The sequence below is a fragment of the Suhomyces tanzawaensis genome (genome assembly GCF_001661415.1).
Source record: "Suhomyces tanzawaensis NRRL Y-17324 unplaced genomic scaffold CANTAscaffold_3, whole genome shotgun sequence".
Lineage (NCBI taxonomy): Eukaryota > Fungi > Ascomycota > Pichiomycetes > Serinales > Debaryomycetaceae > Suhomyces > Suhomyces tanzawaensis.
Genome location: NW_017963638.1, coordinates 456,141 through 472,380, shown reverse-complemented (window position 1 = coordinate 472,380; position 16,240 = coordinate 456,141). Strand labels below are relative to the sequence as shown.

Sequence of the window (16,240 nt, the reverse complement as noted above, 5' to 3'; positions counted from 1 at the left end):
CGATTGAATTGACGTTATACGCGGTAGAAAATTCCAAATGAATCCCAATTTTCTACCTCCTGCTAGTAAAACAAGGCTACTGGTAACGTTTGGAATGCCGCCAGCTGGAGATGCATTTCTAGCACCGGGCGTACTTGAATAAATTATATAACCAAAGTTCCATCCCTGAGGTGACCATAATGTAGGTGAAGCCTTCTTGGGATTTTTGGTAGTAAGGATGTTTTACTTCTCCAAATATCGCCCTCATGTTTGTTGAGGCGAAGTCCCAGTTTGAACATTCTCACTTCCCTACTCTGGGGATCCTTATTTCACAGGAGTAATTGCCGTAGATCCATTCATTTGCGGCAATAGCCCCAAAGCTCAGTTGCAATTCCCTCAAGTATAAAAATTCATTATAATGATTGGACTTTACCATTTAAGATGGAATAATGATCAATTTACTTTGGGGTAGTCAGATGCACTGCAACAGGTTTTCCTGGCAATCCTCTTGCTTCCACCCTGGGAACCATCAGCTCTCGCAGCCATTACCTTCACATACAGGCCTCACTAAAAATGGCAATATCACGCTCGTTTTTCAAGTGCTGGCACAACTCATCACCATGGTAGTTCCAATCATCATAGGCGTGGGGGCCACGATGGTGGCCTTGACCGTCAAGTCAGCCCTAGGTGCATACCGTCAGTACATCCACCTCACTCCCCAGATGATAGCCACCCTCAACAACATCACCCTCTCCGACCCCAACGACCCCACAGAGTTCGAGCGCCACCGCCATCTCATCAAAGACCCTTCGTTTCGACACCACAAGCTCTTGAAGCTGCGATATCCCAACCGAGGGTTTGCAGACCCCATGACAGAGCAGGAGGCGTTGTTGGTGCTCGGCATCGAGGGTGATGATATAGTCAACTTCAACAAGAACCTCTTACGTAAGCGGTACCGTCAACTCATGGTGTTGAACCATCCCGACAAGAAGGGTAGCCAGTATCTCTCGCAGCGGATCAACCAGGCCAAGGATGTGCTTGAGAAGAGTTACATGTTCCGCAACGACAAGTCATAGGTGGTGGCGAGCCCATTGCAACTACAGTTTTGATAGACCCAAAAACTGTCATGCCAATTCTTCAACAGTTTAAATAGACCCAGATCCAAGTGGATGCTTAGCATGCCGCGGATCCCAGCTAATGAGTAATGTCCCCAACTTAAACCCAAAATACCGCCAGTCTACGGATTATGATGATGCACGTTGAATATTTATTGTATATATATATTTCGCTAATCCACGAGGCCAACAATCCTGTATTTATTTCAGGTGATTATCCCCCTGGTGACTACTTGTTCACACCATTAGTCTCCGCCTGCTTGGCCTTTTCCTTTCCACCTTCGAAATTCTCCCGAACTCTTAAGTAGTGTTGCAATTCCTCGGCACTGACAGAAGGACTCAACTCGCGTTGTGCCTTGAGGAAATCTTCCATTTTGACCAACACATTGATATCCTCCTCGGTAGCAGCATTATCGAACCACCATCTTGTAGAAACGGTTGCTTTGCCTTGATTGACTAGATCAGCGTTGAATTTCTTAATCTTTGCATCAACTTCGTTAGCCACACGAGTCATGGCATTCAACATCGAATCGGAACATAACGCATAGAAATCAGCACCCGTGAATGTGAAGGTACACTTCTCAGCGATTTTGGCCAAGTCAACATCCTCGTGCAACTTGAACTTTCTGGTCAACGCCTCGAGGATTTTGGTTTGCTTATCGTTGGTGTCGGAAATACCAAGATACAACATCTTGTCAAATCTTCCAGGTCTTAACAAAGCTTCGTCCAACAAGTCTGGCCTATTAGTAGCCCCAACAACGAACACTCCATCACCTCCATCACCTCCACCGCTCATACCATCTAATTCGGCCAACAATTGGGAAACAATTCTATCCATAACACCTCCGGAATCACCTTGATTACCTCTCTTTGGTGCAACTGAATCCAACTCATCAAAGAAAATAACACATGGCTTTGCATCCCTAGCACGTTGAAACACACGACGGACATTAGCTTCTGATTCACCAATATACATATTTAACAATTCTGGACCCTTCACACTGAAGAAATTAAGCGAGAAGTTGGTGGCAATAGCCTTAGCCAACAACGTCTTACCAGTACCAGGTGGCCCGTAGAACAAAATACCACTTCTTTTCTTCAAACCATTGTTGAACAATTCCGGATGCTTCAAGGGCATATCAATGGTATCCAAAATTTCATCTTTGACAAGATCCAATCCACCAATGTCTTCCCATTTGACGTTGGGAATACGCGGAGCACCAATAGAATCACTGAATTGATTTCTGGCTTCATTAATAGCTAGGTTGAAATCTTCTGGAATCCAGTTGATTAAGCCACCATTACCAATTTTGATTAATTTATTGAGTGTAATGTCAGAATCCATTGCTAATTTTGTTAATCTTTTTATGGCCAATGTCTTGGACTTCTTTATGATCGAAGTCAAATCTCTTGGGGTCAAACCAGCTGACTGTAAGGCTAAAGTTTTGTAATTGATATCTTGTCTGAGAACAAAGACGGAGGAAGTAATATCGAAATTTCCGTTGAACTCTACCTTTGAAGACTCGGTAGTTGAAAATGAGGGAGAATCATTCTTGCCAACTTCATTGCCGATTAAAAACTTGAAGATTTGCAATCTTTCTGATTCACTAGGAACATTAAAAGTGATGTTGAATTTAACCATCAGCTTGATATTATCATTTACTTTGTCAAAGTCGTTACAACTCATGACAACAATCATGTTACCGTACTGAGTAAGGTAGTCATTCAAGGTTTGAACAATTTTCAATGACAAGGAGGTGTGAATGTTGGAATTTTGATCATTGGTGTCAACTTGAGGGCACAAACTTTCGATGTGCTTTAAGTAAATTATATGGAAGCAAGAAGAATCAGAGGTAGCATTGGCAATGATCTTATCTATTCTTCCCATCAAGAATCCGATGGTTTTTAATTCTTGACCGGGATTTATCAAATCAAAGCAATCCAACTCTATCAAGTTTAATCCTAACTCTGTAGACAAGTTTCTAATTAAACTTGTTTTTCCAATACCTCTGCTCAATGACTGAAGCATGACCGTGGTTTTGAGATTTATCTTTGAGCTCAAGCAAGTTTGAATGATTTTCTTCAAGTCTTTAGCATAAGGGAAGTCTCCTTTATCCAAATGGCTATTGAAATTGAAACTTGGAGGAAGTTTCAAATAATTATACCATTGACTAAATTCATTCTTTGGCAATCTAACAAATTCGACTCCAGAAGAAACCAATAATGTCTGAGTTGGATCAATGATAAACTGTTCAGTACCCACGTCGTTGACTCCCTTTATATCCACAATTTTAAACCAGGCGACTGCATCAGGGTCCCCAGTGGGAATGACATCAAAAGCGTCATTGCTTCCATTTTCGTCCTCTCCATCCTCTTCACCTGTTGCATTATCGAACATTGTTTTTGCCAATACCGAATCAATCACAACCGGGAAGTAGTCACCCTTCTGAACGCATTTGAAATAATTACTCAAACTAGTCTTGAGACTAGAAAAGAAATGTTTCTGGTAGGTTTTATCCATGGTTATTGGAGAGGAAATTCTCGAAATTATCGCCGATTCAGCTATTGGAAGATAAGTGGATAACTGTTGTGCAGATGTCGTGGAAATTGGCTCAAATGTGATACTAGACTCTGGATTCAAATCGAGGTTGATGATTAAGATTGGGGACAAGTATACATTTCCAGACTTGAATATTTTATTTGGCTCAGCTAGAGTGAATACTCTGACAATGACCAGCTTGGAACCAAAATGGAGCTTAGACAAATCCCCATTGAAAATGGGAAAGCCCAACTTGATGAAGTCACTTGAGTTCATAAATACAAATGCTTCAGTGTCATCCTTTGCCCATTCTTTTGGCAATCCTTCGATAGTAATTGGCTCAGGTAACGGTCTGACATTGAACTCCGAGCTTTTGATGGAATCATTTCCTGCATTGAATTGAAGGCTTGAACTTAAGTACGAAGAGATATCTAACTCTTCCACGTTTGGTATTTCTTCATCGTCATCGTCATTTTCAATTTCAACTTCTTCGATAAAGTTATTAACCCCTCCATATCCCTGTGGATATTCATTGTCTTTGATCAAGACAATTTTGGTGTCGTAATCAATAAATCCCTGAGATACAGGCTCACATAGTTTGATTTGACCGTTTATCAAACGGATATAATCACTTTCGTTAGCCACCGAACCGTTGTGGGCTAAGAACGTAGTCAAAAATTGTGCTCTGGTCGAGTCTTGAGGTTTGTTACTCAAAATAGAATACACTTCACCTGGAACTGAGACGTACACTCTAGATAATTTTGGTATATCCTCAGTTGACACTGACTGAATTATAGCCGAATTGAGGGTTAACTGATCTTCTGTGAACTGAATATTGATGTTGGTATTGTTGATGAATTTGATGGTATTCTTCTGGTTTTCGAAGTCAATGGAGTTGATTTTGAAAATTCTGAATGATTTGAAGAAATCTGGCGAACCTATCAACTTGATAAGCACGAATTTGGACTCGTGTCCCTGTTGATCAGGAAAGATCTTATTGAAAAGATCAATAGAGATCTCCAAAACATCATGCTTGTCGATCAGCTTGTTGTTGATGAAAGTGACATTTGCAATAGTCGAGATCGATCTTGGACTGGTGTTGTTGACGATTGCAGAAGGCATTGTTGGCCTTCTTCACTTGGACGGTAGAGAGTATATATATTTCCACCACTGGGCCTCGGTAGATTTTGTGGGGTGAGTGGACAGCTCACGTGCGGGGCATAAGCTTATGAAGGTGACCCAGTAGATTTCAGAAGAACGACTCATTCACGTGGGAGAACTCATTGGATTGACAAGTATGTAGCTAAGAGTTAGAGTGGCGAAAGTCATCAATGCTTTTTATTACCAACTGGGCCTGCTCGTGTAGTCTATCGAGCTTCTTTTAAAATTTGCATTCTAGAGGAATAGCATCAGACTCGTCGAAGCATGTAGGTGTGTCATGATCCGAGGAAACTTGCGAAGGTAACTATGAAGTGGACCAGAAGTAATTCGAGAAGGGTTACTTGTTAGAACCGATACTTTATGTATTTTCAACCCAAAGTAACCAAAATGAACGCTTCTTCAATTCCAAGCATTGGAAGCACAGCTAGCAATTATTAACAAAAACATCTACAACAAGAGCTCTAGACCACAGACACCAAAAATCCTTCCAGCCTGTCCATCAACTACTGTTATTGAAGTTATGTTGGGACCGATTCCACCACTCGTTTTCGCAGCCGAATTTTGCATCGTGTGAATGAATAAGAATTCTACCCTCTATGCAAGCAAGTTGAAACTTGTCCAGTGGGAATTCAGAAATGAGTAGACCAGTTAGATTACATGCTGTAAACTTCAGCAGCTTTTATTCTCTTTCCAGGTACCGATGTGCTCTTTCTTGTGCTTCACAGCTCATTACCCTAATTCGCGTTACCCGGAATTTGCCCTTGAGTATAAAAGACGAAAAATTTGCCCTAGTTGATAAGCCAACAGACATTAAAATGCTATTAGTGTAAGTCTATACGATAACAAGTTCATGTCATATAGTGATGATAATCTTCTTTTTCTACCAACTAAGAGCTTTTTTGGAAGTTTTCGCCGTTTTGGTGAAGCATAGCTTCTATTGCAGTGATCTGGTATTTGTCATAGTTACACTGATTGTATGCACATGAACAGTTTAAAGGACCAGTACTAACAAACTAGAACCATTGCGCTCAACTAAAACTAAACTTGTAATCAACACACGTAGACCCATACACATTCCAGATAGAACCATTCGAGCTGTGTCTGGTACAATCTAGGCTAGCACTTCTGTCAAATCTAGAGCCATCACAGGGTGTTATCTGACCCCTTTAAGGGCTCTCGGCCGTCAAGGCTCTTCCTCTCTACAAACTGTAACGGATTATGTGTATCATATTATACAAACTATTTATGAGATGAACGAAGTTAAATTTAAGCTTCGTCTTCAACAACAACAGTGTGCAAACCCTTGGTGGTTGGAACGGTGACTGGTTCAACGAAGGCGAACAACTTTTCCTTGGCGTTTTCTTCGTCGTTTCTCTTTCTAGAGATTCTCAATCTCAATCTGTATTGGACACCTTGGACACCTCTGGACCACAATTGGACGTTTAACTTTGGGTCTAATCTGACATCGCTGGTACCCATGTGCAAAGTGGCGAATTTCTTGATCTCCTTGACGGCCTTTGGGGCTCTCTTCTTGAAGTGGACACCGTGCAACTAGAATGTTAGTATTGTGCCAGTAAAACCTGGTGGGTTAGGGCTAGGCATTGATAGTAAGTGGGTCAACATAGGAGACGGACTCGGCATGTGTGGTGGGCTCTTTGGTGCTTGGAAATCTTGATGTCTTGGAAATGCTTGATGCCCTGTTTCTCTTTCAATCCCTTAATCTTCTTTCTTGGTCGATGCCTCCTTCCATATGACTATCTTCACTATCAATCACTAAACTTTTCTCTCTCAGTATTCTCTACATACTCTCTTGTGCAAGTTGATGGTGTATTCACGAGTAACAACGTCTTGTAAAGCCATTTTGAATTATGATTATCTAACGAGGAGTAGTAGAAACTATCACAGCTTTTGATGTATAGATTTTTTTCACGATTTTCCTGGGTGGGTGAAAAATTTTCTCCCTGTGCACTCCCATTGCGGGTAGTTAGTGGCCATTTAGGTGGGGATTGGCCCAGCGAGCAGCTTAGATAAGCAGGTTCTTAGCGCGTGGGACTATATACCGGAAACAATCTCCACATGATCACGTGCGAATGGCCAGAGAGTCAGGGCTGGTGCCCTAAGACCCATCCGGGGAGGTTATGGCAGTAGTTATGGCAGTAGTTACGGAGCTGCTGGTTCACCCCAAGGTACCTCTAGCCTACTCAATCGACAATGTTGCAGCATGCAATTCCTTACTCTAACCCATACACTTTGTTTATATACTTGTACCAATTGTTGGTGACTTGGTTCGTCAGACTTGTCCCCACAGGTCCATAACTAATTTCGGTTTCGCCAGACAACTGAAACCCATAATTATTGGACAAGTCCCATAAGCCCAACATCGAGCATATTATTCTGACCGAAATTTTATCCTCAGCCACTAGGCCGATAAGATCGTCCAAGGACAATTCGGACTTGTCGTAAGCAACCATTTGGTTCTCGGTAATAGTAGGCAGGATGTGACGGAGCACATAAATTAGTGATCTCTTGGTCTCTTCGTTAATTCTTTTGAACAGCTCGCCGTATTGTGCTGCAATGATCAACTCGAGCGATGGGGTCTTCTTCTGTTTATGCACAATTGACTCGATGATTATCTGAACAAGGATGACGTTCGAGAGGTAGGTTGAATAAGCGTCTGATTTTGCAGATGCGGCTCTTTTGGACTCTATGCGTTCCAATTCGAGCCGTAATCCATGGAGGTAATTCAACAACGTGGCATGGTTCTTGGTAACCGAGAGTATCACCATGATGTCATAGCTCAAATTAATTAGTTTCATCCGCAATACGTCCTCGTCGAGGTCCGACTTGAGTCTCATTTGAAAGTTGAGCTTGTACAACTCGTTGATCAAATTCATGTTGGGAATAGACTTGAGCCTCAAGAGTAGTACGAGCAAGTCGTATTCTATGGTGGCCGCCTTGTTCTTAGGCAATGGATAGATCGGTTGCAAGGGAGGCGTAGACGAGCCCACGGAATTTCCTCTGCTTCGGTTGCCTCCAGGCAAGGGGGCTGGATTTGGATTCTCCTGTAGATATAATGCATTATTCAAGTTGATAGCCTCCTTTTTGGCGTATGATAGTTGGTTGTTAAATAAATGAAGGGTTAACCGGGTCTCCCATACCGCGAGTGCCTCTTGAATGTTCAATTGATGCTGTGTCAATAAAGCATACGTTTTATCAACGAGATCATCAAAGTCAGTAGATTCGCCAAGCTCCTTGTTGAACTCTTGCAAGCTGGTTTCCACTGGCGACCCAGGAACCTTCAAGAATAGGGTAGGGGTGCAAATTGGAGATGGATCGGACATGTGGTCAGAATGATAGATATGGTGGTAGATCACAGAGAATTAGGTCCAAGAATGGATGAATGGACAAAGAAGCAGTAGGCTGTGGCTCTCTCAGTCCATGTCTGCCAAAGAATGACAATTAGTTGGGGCTTTCTGTTGTAGACGAAGTCGTGGAATGATAACACGAAGATAACGGGTAAGTCACGCAGGATCAATCATGTGACCTACTACCCCATCAGAGGCTGATCCACACAATCCTCACCACATGTCTCCATGTCGTCCCACTCGGATCTCATCAAGCAGTCCAAGGAGACTCAGAGCAAGCAGCTCAAGTACTCGTTGGCGCACCAGAAACAGCTTACTGAAACACTAAAGGCTCTCGTCCGCAGCAATTCTGCCACAGAAGATCCATCATCGCTCATCGATAAGATCTCCACAATTCATCAGTTGGACGCAGATATCGACAAGCAGTTGAACACAGGCATAGCAACCAGTTTCGGGGAGTTAGTGTCCACCCGAAGGAAGGTGGAGAAATTGATCGACAAATTTACTGGGGAATTGAATGGGAACAAGACCAATACCATTATTGATGACTTCCAATCGCGAGCAGAATTGATCGACCAGGAGTTGCGAATATTAGAAAATACATTAAAATTAGCTAAAAAGTGAAAGCAATATGAAGCATCATGAGGGAGACGTGAATGCACGCAAATGACATCTGGAATGTCGTGGGAAAGGACTAGGACCGGAGTTGTGGAGTCTAAGTCTATCGTACAATGCCTAAGGTCTATCGGACTACCAATGCCGAAGTTCTAACAGACCAATGTCTAAGCTCTATAGGGTCACTTATGGCAACCCCCTGGCGGCCCTGTCCCATTTTTCTTCGGCAATCCAGCCTGCGTTGATGATATTGATCAAGTCAAGAAGGTTTATCTTCTTGTCGTTTTTCAATGACCTTCCCTTGTCTATGAGGAAACTATAGATCTTGTGGTAGGATTCCTTGGGTATGTGCTCGATGGACAGCTGGCTCAACTTTTGCTGCACTTTCTCGGGATCTGAGTTCTGCAACCACTTGCGTCTCCTGTACTCCCAAAGGGTGGTTCCGAGGTTTTCATTGCTGCTTTTCAAAGTGCTTGCCTCGGTAGACTCCGAGTTCTGATGCAACTCAAGCTCTTGTCTTAACTTGCACAAATCAAGGTCGTGGTATGATATCTCGTTGTCGTGATCCTCATCTTCACTATGGACAGTTTCGCTGTTGCTTGTAGTTTGTCGTATGATATCCAATAAAGTCGACCTGGTCTTAGTATCGGACACTGCGGTGGAGGAAGACCTCACTTCCGCGCTCTGGTGGTTCTGGTGGTGCTGGACCATTTTATCGAGGTTCTTGAATTTCTTGTACTCTTGTAGAAATGACTCTTCTGCGGGGTTGAGGGCACGGTTGGACGATTTCAATATTCTTTCCATGGAGGCTTCGTCGGAGTCCAAGTCCACAAAGAGCTCCTCCACGAGTTCGTCGGTGGTGAAGACGTCCTTGGAGATCGATTTGATGCGGTGGACCAAGAGGTTCCACTCTGACGAGACTCTTTTCAAAAAACCGGGTTTTCGAGACGGCCTGGACGTCTGGGGCGATGCGAGGTATTTGCCTAGGGACGATCTGTTGGAGAGGTAGTTGATGGACGGGATGGACGGGATGGACGGGATGGACTGGGAGTTTCGGAGAGTTTTGGTGGATTCAGCCATGGGAGAAGAGGGACGAGTGGTGGAGGAAGGTCCCGAGCAGACGGTGGTGACGGTCTGGTGGTGGTGTGGTCCAGCGGCAATAGCAGACAGTGGCTGGGCTGGTTGTGGTGGAGGGTCAGCGGTAACGACTGTGGAGAGAGCAGGAACAGCAGCGACGGATGTGCGGGCGAGAGGGTCTAACGGGCTTGGTGCTCAGCGTGGGGCATAACAGTGACACTGGCAGTCACGACACAGGCGGTGGGGGAAGAGAAAAGGATCTGGACTAGAAGTGCTGGAGTCTCACAAACTAAAACGGCACTACAATCGCAGAAAAAGAAACTCGCATGGTAGTGATGGTGGTGGGGAACGACTGTGATCGTGTGAGGCGGGTGGAGAATACGGAGAGGAAGAAGAAGAGGAAGGAGGAGTTGGGAAGAGAAAGTGAAAGGTGCTTTGGAGGATGTGAATAGGGAGGATAGGTACGGTGGGAGGTTGTGGTAGTGGTGGTGGTGGTGGGTGGATGGCTCGGATCCTGCACTTACAGAAGATCGGGGATACGGAGAATACGAATACGGGTGGAGCACTGGTGGAGGGATCGTGGGGCAAAGGTTTACCAAATAAAAAGGCACACAGAGCGAAGTGACGGAAAGAGTAAAATAAGTGGATGCAAGAGGTAAAATAGGAGTCCTAGAAATCTACACTTTTAGTAAATCAGTCAAGTATATTAGTATGATTGCTTGCGGCCAGGGATCTACGACTCGTGGCAATAGTCGTTGGATTATGAGTGTAAGCGTCCGATTAGTCGGCGATTAGCAACTTAGTCTAGGATTAGTAATTCAGCGTGGCGATCAGTACGTCAGCGTGCGATTAGCCTAAGTCATCGTCTGGCGGCCATCGCGCTGGATGGTATGGAGGTCGGCCTTGGGGTTCTCGTCGCACCGGAATTGTCGCACCGGAATTGTCACTGGGAGATTCTCACTGGGAGATTCTCGTACGGCGCAGAAGTCTCGTGCGGTGCGATAACGGATTCAACGTATTCTCGCACTAGCGCCAGTGGGGACAAGGAGTCCCAGTGTCCACTGCAGTAACTTAGGCACATCCTCGGGAAGCTCTCTGTCTTCGCCACTGGATCCGCCACATCAGCTCATCCACCTAGCTACAGCTGTGCTGTATCGAGGCTAGGCATGCTTCGCCTTCACCTGGCGGTAGTACTTGTAGCTGAACTGCCATCCGTGCTGCTCGCTGGTGCGCTCGGCGTGCGCCTGCGAATCTGCAGCGGTCTCGCAACGGTACCGCTTGAAAATTCCGGCGTCGCGAAGGTAGCTACCGGGAGATTCCCACTTGACGTCATACACCGCAAACGAGAGCCCACTGTGCTTGTTGACTCCCACCCACGACCGAGCATTGATGCCATGTGCATAGTAGCCATGGTACTCTGGCAAGTTGGGCAACAACAAGAGCTGCACCGCAAGATCGCCATCAGCCTCAGCTTTCACCGTGGTGCCGTTCCAGCGCGGATTCCACTCGCGGAGATCGAGTTTTCCTTCAAATAATCCCAAGTGTGCCAATACGCTCAATACGTCGGAGTCGTCAGTATAGACCCCACTGGCTCCGCCCCACAACTGCCTCTTGACCACGGCTTCCTCGTCGTAGCTGTGACGGAATTTGGTGATGTGCCACCGCGGGATCTTGATCTCTAAGATACTGTTGATGTAGTCGCTGGTAAGAGGAGGAACAGATGGAATGTACCTGACATTTGCCCGTTCATGAGGACCACTGGCACGTTCTTCAAACGCGCGCCTGGTCTCTTCGAGCCGCTCGGCGTGCTCTCGCTTGAGTCCGTAAAGCTGGGACGTCTGCAACGTGGCCCAGGTGGTGGTGGGACTGTACACGATGGTTCCGAGGTACCTCTTGGCCGGAAAGTACTCCTGGATCAACTCCTTGATGGGCTCGGTGTTCAACACTACTGGTGGGAACGGTATCACCGTCTTCAGCACCTGGAGCGCATCTGGATGTGCCTGCTGGGGTGATCCAAGCTGGGTCTTGGAGCCATCCTTTTCCGGATTTTCTTCCTGCTTGATGGCACGCTGGGGACTCTGTGCTTCCTTTCCAGCCACGACAGGCTTTGGGGGGCTTTGGGACTTCTGCGCAGCAGGCGATGAGGTCGCTGTCTGTTTGGAAGCTGCATCGCTGCTTGCTTGCAGTTTGTGGTGGTGGTGATGGTGATGGTGATGGTGAGAAGGATTGTGGTGGTGATGATGGTGGTGGTGATGGTGATGGTGTGGATTAGGACCCGTCTTGGACCCATTCGTTTGGTCTTCGGCCTCAGGGCTTCCGCTCGAGTTCGGATACGGTTGGCGAGATGCTGAGCGAGATGGCTCAGATCCTCGTGGCTCGATCTTTGCTCGCTTCTCTGCACCTTCTGGCGTATCTTCATGAGACTGTGGTGAGTTTTGTTGCGGAGGGCTAGGAGCATTCAAAAAGCTGGAGATTCCGATATTTGAGGCAGGAGGAAGCCTATTAGGAGCCTGTGAGCCTTGGTGCACGGATAGGAACGAAATTGGTGGCAATCTGATTCCATTGCCATTCCCATCACCACCAGAAGCCCCCAATGATGCCGGGGATGCGTTCTCGTTTCCAGATGACATTAGGTGGTATGGGTGTCACTTGACCTCTGAAGAACTAAGACAAGAGTAGTAGTGTACAGCAGAAAGCTCCGATGAGCAATTATGTGGAGTCCAGCGAGTTAGATGAGCTGTTGGCGATTACTGAGTCGTAGATTATTGTTCGTTCAGTTGATGGTTGGCTCGGTGGTGTATATAAGCGCGTTCTATATGCAGGGCGATAACCAGGATGGAACCCCATCAGGTGCCATTTTGGACACATCCATAGTGCACTATTTGGTCCTTCTTGTCCACGCTCAAGACTGCGTACCCAATTCTTCGGCCACAAATGGCGCATAGTTGGTTGGAGGACTCAATGGCATAGCCTTGGCTCTGAATGGACCAGATTTTATCTTGTAGCTTGTAGGATCCGACCTTGTACAACTGCGACACGATTCGCCCGTCGTGCAACGACTCTTGTGTCTCTCTGAGATGGCGAGTAAGGAACCCCACAAGCTTGTTCAACGGAAATGAGTTCGGCAAGGACGTCATGACCTTGAGTATGGACATCTTTGAACCCTGCAGAAGCAAGAGCTTTTCAATGGAGTCAATATTGTCATCCTGTTCCACCAAAAGGTCCTCCAAAAGCTTTTGTAACAAATCCTCCCCAACTGTCTTGCTTTGGGGTTGGTTATATATATCAGCACAATATTCAATGGCAGCATCCAAATCATCTAACTGATTGAAAAGTACATCTATGGATTTTTCGTGCTCGCCCAATCTTTTGTAGATAAAGATCTTAAACCTTGAAAACTTGTCGTCGGTATTAGGAATGTGTTTGAGAACAGTCCAAGGTTCATAAAGATCCGTCTTACCAAGAAAATCATAGAGCTTTCTGTAGTAGGAGGTGGCAGAAAATTCGGCCATGGTATTGTCCATATGATCTTTCAACTTCTTCAAATACAACAAACAGAGCTTGGTATGAAATTTGGCAATTGTGTTGTTCTTAGTGAGTGCATCAATCAAGTCACTATCAAAAATCAACCACTCCAAGTAACTTATTGCTAATGAATCAATTTTCAAGACATTGGTAAAGAAATTCAAAACCTCAGTATTATCATATGTCTCACATTCATAGGAATCATTCATAAACACGAGCTTTCCATTGCGAATTCTTTCTTCTGTAGTGTTCTCTTCCATAATCACCCAGTATGAGAATTGAAGAATTAAATCCATATCATCGTTGGTCAACTTCTGGAGATACTGTATTGTTAAGGCCGGTCCCTTAATAAAATCATTAAAGTCTTCAGTATCCCCATTCATATCGAGCCGTTTCCCTTCATCTCTATGTGATAGCTGATACAACATTTCTAATGCATCCCGATGTAGCAATCTTCCATAGTAGAAGTCAAGTAATTCTTTGATAAAATTAGGTTGTTGATCTTGTTCTTCCAAGTTTTTCAATAAGCATTCATTGACAATTTTAGAATTACAATGATTGTTAGGAAGTCTCAATAAAGGACCCAATAACATCGGTTTCGTATGATAATAGCACAAGAATAATGTAGTGTCAATAACCTCTGCAATATGTGTCAAACCTGATTTAAAGTTTTCCCGTTTTAATGTTGGATAGATATCATACGGAGTAATATCAATACCCTTCCACTTTAATGTCGCTCGTGGATCGGTCAAGAATATTAAAAGTATTCTTCTTTGATCAGTCAAATAAATAATCAAATTATTAACTGCCTTCATGAATTTTCTGACATTCTGTGACTTTGAAAAGCCTTGAGTATTTTGGTTTGGTTTATTGGATGTACTGCTAGGTTTAGGAATAGATTTGGAACTCTGGGCTTCGTTGTCAGTACCAGAATCACCGGTAGTCACACTTATCTTTGAATTTTGAATGTCTGACAAGGAAATCCTTTTGATAACACTATGAGAGAGCGATTTCACACTTCCTGATTCCTCACTTAAGTAGTCTTGACCCATCACATCAAATATTCTAAGTTCCCCATTCAAAAAATCGGGAAATAAAGCCAATATATCTTTGTAGAAAACTAGCCAATCAGAACTTATCTCAACTAGTGATTCATGGTATTTCGAATAAGATTGAAACAAAATAGTAGCCTTCTTTTTGTAAAATTCTCGTAACACCAACTGCTTTTTCTTTGCATTCGTCTCTTCTTCATTTTCAAAGAAAGCGCTGTTCGTATCTATCTTGGTTACCAAGGAAATACTTTTTTCCAATCCAATAACCTTCAAATCATTATGGGGATCTTTTATTCCCCCAGATGAAGAGCCCTTCCCACTAATACTTAAAAACTGGTCTATCTGACGTTGGTAGTCTAGTATTTTGAACTGTAAAATCTCAGAACCAGACGTGATATACACATCGTGATTGTTGACACAAGCAAATATTTGAGAGCTATTGATTTGATGCTGGAAAGATTGAATCAAGTCTCCCGTTTCATAATCCACAATTTCAAACTTCTTGTTGTAAACCACAAGAAGGTAGAGTGGAGAGATGAATGAAATGAAGAATGGGGCCACTGGAATTTTCACCAGTGATGCAGAGAATGTGGGGGAATCATTAGGGTTTTCTGGAATGTTAAGAATAAGTGTCAGGGTATCTTTTACCAACAAGACCTCGTTATTGCTAATTTGTATGGCGTAGCTCGAAGGGGCAGATGAGGATAAGCCAAAATAGCTAAATGACGAGCTATGATTGAAGTTGTACAGGATAGTCTCTTCCACCGTCAATTCGTAGACCTGTAATGTGTTACAGTTCAAGAGTAAAAAACTGTTCAAGAGTCCCACCAATGCCTTGGAAGAGTCTCCTGGATATGGGTCCAAGGAGCGCACCTTGTCCTTCAAAGGTACCTCTGACGACTTCTGGAATTGGATGATGTTTCTGGTTTTGTTGACTATCTGATATACGCTGATCTTCTTTTTGGACCCCATCAAAAAGAGCCTCTTTTCATTGACTTCGATGTAGAGCGGGTCGATGTGAGATTTGACTTCAGAGAGGTCCTGGATCAAGTTGAGGTGCTTACCCACGATCTCATAGATCTTAACTGTTTCGTAATGGGTGATTGCGAGGATGGTTCGGGTGGGCTCGTTGGAGAACGAGATATGACTGATTCTGTCGATAGAAGAGTTATCTCGGGTGATATTGGAAAAGCGGATTTCGAGCTTGTGTCCGTCCTTTTCGTCGAACTGGGACGATGCTTCTTTCGATCGTTTCAGGGTTATCGACGAATTGGATTTATCGCTAGTGGGTGTTTTGGACCGGGACGAGTACACCAAAAGGTCTCCATTGGCGAGTCCTTGGTATAGCCTGTTGTTGTAGTAGTGTATGGCTGACGCCCTGGAGCTCTGCGGTAGCCGTATCCTGTGGAATGGCTCCAATATATCTATATTCATGGTATTTCTTGTGCTAGTACCGAGTGGTAGATAGAGTATTGTTTCCGCGATAGTGCAGGTAATTTGCGACCTGACGACACGCCGTTGGGAGTTTACGGGAAGACGTCTGGCACCAGCAACGGCGAGAACTGAGGCTACTATGAGTGTAGAGACAATGAATCTGATCAGCTGAAGGTGATGGGATAATTGATGTCGCTCTACTGCTGGCACTGATAGTGGGGGGCGATACTTGCACCGGCTGCGATGCTATGGCTGCGACAGCACTAGCGAGGTTACATGACTAGTTGAGAACGAATAGGATCATATAATGTAACTCGAGAAATTATTCTTCTAACTTTGACCCACATATGCCTTTATCAACAATTGCGTGATTAGTAT

The 16,240-nt window shown here is 44.4% G+C and overlaps 8 protein-coding genes across 8 annotated transcripts; 2 read left to right on the top strand and 6 right to left on the bottom strand.

Moving 5' to 3' along the window:
- Window positions 1-599: 599 nt before the first annotated feature.
- MDJ2 (Mdj2p) lies at window positions 600-1,055 on the top strand (the record flags this gene model as incomplete). The annotated part of the gene is made up of 1 exon (XM_020209812.1): window positions 600-1,055. The coding sequence occupies one exon, from the start codon at window positions 600-602 to the stop codon at window positions 1,053-1,055; it is 456 nt and encodes a 151-aa protein (XP_020064890.1).
- Window positions 1,056-1,323: 268 nt separating this feature from the next.
- PEX6 (AAA family ATPase peroxin 6) lies at window positions 1,324-4,755 on the bottom strand (the record flags this gene model as incomplete). Its single annotated transcript, XM_020209817.1, has 2 exons — window positions 1,324-2,601; window positions 2,656-4,755. 2 exons carry the CDS (start codon window positions 4,753-4,755, stop codon window positions 1,324-1,326), a joined length of 3,378 nt encoding a protein of 1,125 aa, XP_020064889.1.
- Window positions 4,756-5,811: 1,056 nt separating this feature from the next.
- Window positions 5,812-6,681, bottom strand: CANTADRAFT_25629 (60S ribosomal protein eL31). The gene has a single exon (XM_020207483.1). The coding sequence runs from the start codon at window positions 6,271-6,273 to the stop codon at window positions 6,061-6,063; it is 213 nt and encodes a 70-aa protein (XP_020064888.1). The 5' UTR covers window positions 6,274-6,681; the 3' UTR covers window positions 5,812-6,060.
- A 344-nt stretch (window positions 6,682-7,025) lies between these two features.
- Window positions 7,026-8,135, bottom strand: CANTADRAFT_48489 (uncharacterized protein; the record flags this gene model as incomplete). The annotated part of the gene is made up of 1 exon (XM_020209588.1): window positions 7,026-8,135. One exon carries the CDS (start codon window positions 8,133-8,135, stop codon window positions 7,026-7,028), a length of 1,110 nt encoding a protein of 369 aa, XP_020064887.1.
- A 252-nt stretch (window positions 8,136-8,387) lies between these two features.
- CANTADRAFT_50407 (uncharacterized protein) lies at window positions 8,388-8,783 on the top strand (the record flags this gene model as incomplete). Its single annotated transcript, XM_020209824.1, has 1 exon — window positions 8,388-8,783. The coding sequence occupies one exon, from the start codon at window positions 8,388-8,390 to the stop codon at window positions 8,781-8,783; it is 396 nt and encodes a 131-aa protein (XP_020064886.1).
- Window positions 8,784-8,960: 177 nt separating this feature from the next.
- Window positions 8,961-9,731, bottom strand: CANTADRAFT_31921 (uncharacterized protein; the record flags this gene model as incomplete). The annotated part of the gene is made up of 1 exon (XM_020208421.2): window positions 8,961-9,731. A coding segment is annotated over one exon (771 nt), but the record flags the coding sequence as incomplete, so codon positions are not given.
- Window positions 9,732-11,011: 1,280 nt separating this feature from the next.
- Window positions 11,012-12,481, bottom strand: RXT3 (Rxt3p; the record flags this gene model as incomplete). Its single annotated transcript, XM_020206650.1, has 1 exon — window positions 11,012-12,481. The coding sequence occupies one exon, from the start codon at window positions 12,479-12,481 to the stop codon at window positions 11,012-11,014; it is 1,470 nt and encodes a 489-aa protein (XP_020064884.1).
- A 216-nt stretch (window positions 12,482-12,697) lies between these two features.
- Window positions 12,698-15,862, bottom strand: CANTADRAFT_5478 (uncharacterized protein; the record flags this gene model as incomplete). Its single annotated transcript, XM_020210365.1, has 1 exon — window positions 12,698-15,862. One exon carries the CDS (start codon window positions 15,860-15,862, stop codon window positions 12,698-12,700), a length of 3,165 nt encoding a protein of 1,054 aa, XP_020064883.1.
- Window positions 15,863-16,240: the final 378 nt, after the last annotated feature.